This window comes from Athene cunicularia, assembly GCF_003259725.1.
Source record: "Athene cunicularia isolate RWA chromosome 2 unlocalized genomic scaffold, athCun1 chr2_part1, whole genome shotgun sequence".
Lineage (NCBI taxonomy): Eukaryota > Metazoa > Chordata > Aves > Strigiformes > Strigidae > Athene > Athene cunicularia.
The window spans coordinates 37,289,755-37,295,754 of record NW_020799095.1 but is presented as its reverse complement, the minus strand read 5'-3'; the positions used below and the strand labels follow the sequence as shown (position 1 = coordinate 37,295,754).

General features: G+C 34.0%; 1 protein-coding gene across 10 annotated transcripts in view; it reads left to right on the top strand.

The window, feature by feature from the left end:
- ARHGAP12 (Rho GTPase activating protein 12) overlaps positions 1 to 6,000 on the top strand; it is an 80,504-nt gene that overhangs the window by 54,452 nt on the left and 20,052 nt on the right. For all 10 annotated transcript variants that reach the window (XM_026841851.1, XM_026841855.1, XM_026841860.1 and 7 more), the window contains 2 exons: positions 2,224 to 2,298; positions 5,100 to 5,161. In XM_026841851.1, the coding sequence (XP_026697652.1) occupies positions 2,224 to 2,298; positions 5,100 to 5,161 (137 nt within the window). The remainder of the gene's footprint in view (positions 1 to 2,223; positions 2,299 to 5,099; positions 5,162 to 6,000) is intronic.

Genomic DNA, 6,000 nt, shown 5'->3' with positions numbered 1-6,000 from the left:
CCCCCCCCTTTATGTACTTCTAATGATTTTCCTGGTTGAAATATAGGAGAGTGGGTTGTCATGAGTTGACTTAGTTCCTAAGAATAGGATTTATTGGATTTTATCTTAAGCTTTTGAGCTGTCAGTTTAGAATATATCATATGTGGTACTGAGGAGGCAGTGGGCTGTGCTTGGCTGGAGACTGTGCACCTGTAGGCATTAGTTTAGCTCATATGATTCTGAAGTTGCTCTAGAGCTCCTTTCCCCGCCCTACTCTTCCTTATGCATCCTTTTGCACTTCGTGAGAGACAGTCTAGATGGGGTCCTGATAGATCAAAGCTGAGTAGACACTTCTAGCCTCATTTACAGTTTACAGAAGACTTGTATTTTTATTTTTTGGTGTAAGATTTACTTCTGTTTTGGAACAACCTTTATGTAGTGCTGCACTGAACAAAGAAGCTCTTGTAAAACATTGAATAAATGGAGCTGTTTACTTTTCTTCAAGACTCCAATGTTCAAATGCTTAGACCTTAAACCTAGTGAAGCAAGCAAGAAAGTATAGAAATGCCTAGTGCAATAGCCAAAAGAAACTGTATTTGTGAGCCATATTTGTAAAGCCTAAGTCAGTAACTTAAAGTTTCTTTAATGGCTTCATAACATGCAGGCAGCATGCATTTTTTAGTGATAAGGAGACTATATAGTTTCATATACAACATGTTAATGCTTTGAGAAAATTAAAGTATAGAGGAGCAGTAAACTAGTGTTTTGTGGAAAGGCAAAATCTGTTTAGTGCATTGATGCACCTGTTATATTACCACTGTGCTGGCAGGCACACTGTTATATATTCTGCTTTAAATTAGTATGTGGAAAGGGACTAGTCCATGACCACAAATACTGGATTTCTTGTTCCAGAGTTGCTTAGTGTCAAAGTCAGAATGAAATAGTAAGAACAAAAACTGTTATTTGTCTGGATAGGCAGCCCTAAGTTAGCTTTTTTAGCTGGCTTCTAGGGAAACTATTCTTTTTATTTTCCTTATTTGTTTTTTCCTGGGAAAACAACACAACTCAATTCTATGAAAATAGGCCAGTCAAAAGAGTGCTTGAAAGTGAAGTATGGGTTGCCACCACTGATAAGAATTTGTTGATATTGAATGTATGTGTTAACTGTTTTTTGGGTGTGGCACATATCTGTATATAGTCATCAGCTAAACAAGTTGGTAAACAGAGGAAATAATACCTTCTTGGGGGAGATGATGTTGATTTCCCTTATTTGAACTTTTTTTTTCCTCCCTACAGACATCTGAAAATATAGAATATTTAGGCTGTTCTTAGGATTGCTAATGTTCTCTGTTATGCTACTAAAAGAACCAGTGGGCCACTTTATATATATATAGGTAGATTTACAAGTGAATTTTAAAGCATGGATGTGCAGTGTGTTATGTAATGCTGGAAAAGCAAACTGAATTTAGGAGAGCTGTCAAGGGAATTAGAGGCAGTGGAAGAAATGTGTTAACAGTAACAGAGAACAAGTGATGTTTTTCTTCTGTTTGAAATTTTTTACCAGATTTTAAGTGGTGTCTTTGTGCGGCGAAATCATTACTTTAGAGGAAACGTGTTCCTTTTTTTTCCAAATGGGCAGTTTTTCTAGTTCCCAGAGATTTACTACTTTCTTTTGGTCTGTAGTTAACATCTAGTTTAAGACAAAAACCTGAATATCTAGAAATTCAGTGACTGATTATAAGGAAATTTAATGCTCATGACTCACAAAAATTAATAGAGCTTGTATATGCTTCTCTCTATATATAATAGTTTATTGTACAAATCTTTTATTTACTAACCAAAGAGACATAATCTGTTCTTTAAAATCTTGGTATTTATTATATGGTGCCCTGTAATAAGTTAGTATTATAAATGTGTTTCATAATTTGATTTCAATGTCATATAATAATCTGCCCCTTAATAAGGATGAAAGCTTTGCTCTAAAATGTAGATATTAATATTTTTTCAAATGGATATGTGCTAATTAACCCAATTTGAGTATTGTCTGTAAATCTTGTAAGAACACTGTTTAGTAATCAGATTTATAATACAGTTATCTGAGAATATCATAAATGCTTTAAAATAAGCACACTATTTTGTAATGTGTGAATGTGTGTATATATAGAGAAAGTACCTCGGGATTAAGAAAAATTAAAAGAATTGTAAGAAAAATAATAACTTGTATTGCCTGTTTGAATTTTATAGGAATCATCAACTGCTTCTAAGGCCAGTTTTCCTGAAAATGAGTCCTCTCCTTCTTCACCAAAGCATCAAGCCACAGTCAGTATGCAATTGTTTAAACAGATAAGTAGATTTTGTAGAAACTGGGCTATTCATGATTAGAGAATTGAGGGTAAGCCTGCTTGTTATTGAGAAAAATAATGGGATAAAACTATTTGAAGGCTTTACATTTTAAAAGGAATGCATTGTATCCAGCTGTGCTTTCAGAAAAAAGTAAATGTCTTTGGATTGCATACAGCTTGGTGATACAAGACTAAGTTTAAAATGCATTGTGGTATAAAGTTATATCTAATTATATAGAAGTCAGTTTACTTCCTTCAAGAGTCATGACTTCTCACCTAACAACTTGGAAGGTAAAAGCAGAAACAAACTCCCCTTCTCCACAGAATCTCACTGTCAGGAGTCAGAAATAGTTTCTAGTATTTTATAGCTTATTTTTCCCTTCTGTTTCAGTCTCCTTGAAGAGACATAGAGGACCTGGCATTAAATAAACTATGTCTTTTTGATTCTACTAACTACTGGGAGGAAAACTTAAGCTTGTTAAACTCGTTATGAGTGTTTAACAGACTTTTTGCTTGAGTTTGTATTTTAAAGGTGATCACTGCTTTTTAAGCAGTGGGAAATAATTTTTAAAAATAAGTTTTCGGTTTTGTGTTTTTTAACTTTGGAACTGTACTACAGTAGCATTGAAATATATGCCTTGACCAATTTTAGCAGCCATTTAGTAGTAGCTCAAGGCATTAAAGGCACAACTTCTGTTTTGTTATGACTCTGCATGCAGAGGTATGGTTCTCTGGCTTATTCATGCTAACCCTTTCATACAACTCTTCAGTTTTGCACAATCAAATAAACACTGTTTATTAAGCAAGCATAGTTGATAGCCTTACATACAAGTAATTGTTACTGCATGTATCCTAATTTCTTTAAATATGGCTCAGACCTTGAGTTATTAAAACTGTGTGTTTTACAAGAACTCACTACTTCTTTTTAGAGAATAGAAAACAGGGATCTGTATCTTTAGCTGTCCCCTGGGATTTGAACATTACAATGAAAGCTGGTGAATTTTTGTGTATTTTGATACTTAATTTGCTTTCCACTTCCTTTTCCCTGATTACATTAATTTTCCCATTAGTACCCCCTAGTGTTGCTGTGAAGTAGGACATATGATACTTTTTTTTTTAATAATAATTCTTTGGAGCATTCCCACTGGTTTCACTGTGAGTAATTTATTAAAACCACAATTTATTTGAGAAACTGAACATGGGTTGTTCTATCACTGTGAAAGATGGTGACAGGCCCTTCCACTTACTAAAGCCAAAGTTTTGTTAAAAGCATTTAATGATTAGGACTGTTAGTGGTGGTCACACAAATGAAGTGATCTAAGGAATGGGCTAATTTTTTTTTTTCTTTTTTTTGGAGTGGAGGGGGGAAGAGGGGGAGGGAAGTGCCTCATTTCTTCTACTGGAAATACCAGTTTGGGAAAATAATGTATATATCACTGGCTTGGGAAGGCATTACAGCCCAATGGAGATACTAGACCGAGTAAGAGTAGCAGTTATCACCTGGACTGAAATAACATCTGAACCACCAGCTAAACACTATCATCCTTGAAAATGTCTTTTTTATGTTTTGTGCTGTGCTTGAAAAATGTAGGTAAAATTTTTAAGGTTCATGAAAAACAGATCTGTATCTTTAAGCGTGTTGTTACAGTATTCCAGCAAAAAATTTCTCTTTCATATTCTATTCTGCAGTTATGTCCACTTAAATTTGAGATTTAGAGGAAAATGCTGAAGAGAATATATCTTCTGTTTTCTTTGGATCTAGAAATGAGGACATTTTTGCTATGATAAAACTAATTTGGATCTTTCCCTAGTTGATTGTTTCAACTAATAGCTTGGTTCTTAAATTAGGAACTGCTACAAGGTGTTACTGAAAAAGAATTGCTTAAAAAAAAAAAAACCAACCAAAACCAAAAAACATTCCTTTAGCACCATTCACTGGTAGGACAAGGCTGGAGTGACAGGAGAAAATTATAGAATTAGTTACCTCATCTTGAGAGTCACAAATGGTATAAATCAATTACTTTCTTTTTTCTCATTATCCTTTTACATAAATTCCTTTATATTTTATTATTTTTTTCATAGAAACTAGAAATATTTACTCCAAATATTTGAAACTTGCAAATACCCTTCTTCAGCAGTGTTCTTTTTCTACCATTCACTGACTGATCTCCAAATTTGTATAGAAGCATACCAATATAGATGATTTTCATTAAGAAGATGTAACTAAGTAGTTTAAAATTCTAATATTTTGCTTGGGGATAGGAAAAAATAGGGCATCAAAGAAATGTTTCAATCATCTGTTTTTGTGATGAATATGTTATAATTTTTATGCATTTTAATGATGTTTTATTCAAAATATGCAATTATGTTAAAATAACTTGAAAGAATTTTGTCAGAGAATTTAGGCCGGTTTTGTCAGCCATCTTCTTCCTTTAGTAAAGGGCACAAACTTAAATTTATAATGGTTTGTGTAATAGAACATTTATGTTTAAAATTTCCACTGTCTAGTATCACAAATTATTTAGCTTGACTTGTGTGAAGAACCTAGGCCTTGAAGAAGGAAAGCTTTTTATCCTCTGGATGGTAATGAGTACTTTCCCAGAGGAATTTTAATTTTGCTGATCTCTGCATATTTAAATAGACTTAAGACAGTTTCTTGAAGTAATAACATGGGCAAAGATGGGTCATTGACAGAAACTGCTTATTTAGGGGATTGAATTCAGTGCTCTGATGGCAATAGAAGCAGTTTTTCTTTATTTGTTTTACTCTATCTTACAGGGTCAAGAGAAGTATGGGTTATTGAATGTGACAAAAATTACAGAAAATGGGAAGAAAGTTCGGTAAGTCTTGGAAATCTAGAAGTACATGTGTATGAGAGTTTGTGTAAGGTATCTGACTTTTATAATAGAACAGCATACTGGGTTTTGCAGTTTGTTTCTTTTTTAATCGCAGTTTGCCTTAGAGGTTTTCCTGTAGGACACAGAATTTCCTTATCCCAAAACATGTGTTTCTCCCAATGAGCTAAAGATAATGGACTTCAGAGAGCCAGAGCTTCATGTATGCCAGGGCAGTGATTTCCTGAAGGTGTACTGATGAGAGACAGCTTTTTAAAATGGGATTGATTTGTTTATTTAAGAGAAAATTTGTATAGGTTATAGCCTGTCTTTTTCCTTGAATCAGTGTAAGAGGGGCTTTCAGACTTCTGCTTCATCTCCTTTAATTTCCAAGGAGTGTTCATGTCATGAGCTCCCTAATTCTTCCTTCACTCTGCTTGTGAAGATTTTGAAGCAGAATATATCGCCCAATGTTGATGTCCCTGTAGGTGATGAATGACCTCATTTCTAACTTCCTTTCTCTGCCTCACAGGCAGGCATTTACATTATAAATCATAATGTATAATCAAGTAATGGCATCTCACTTAGATTTCTGGTGTTTTGCAAAGAGTCAGTGTTAAATACTGCTTAAGTATGGCACATCCTCAGATTTCATTTCAATTTACTTTTTATTTTGTTAACTCCTCATTTTTAAAGTTTAATCTTTTAGGTCTAATATTGTATTATATCTAGTTCAGTGTTTCCCAGACTTTTGATACATGAAGCATGCTTTTTCTGAGGATTAAATAGTCTGTACCCAGCTGATAGTCCAGAGCCACCCTGACCTAGTCTGGTGCAGTTGGGCA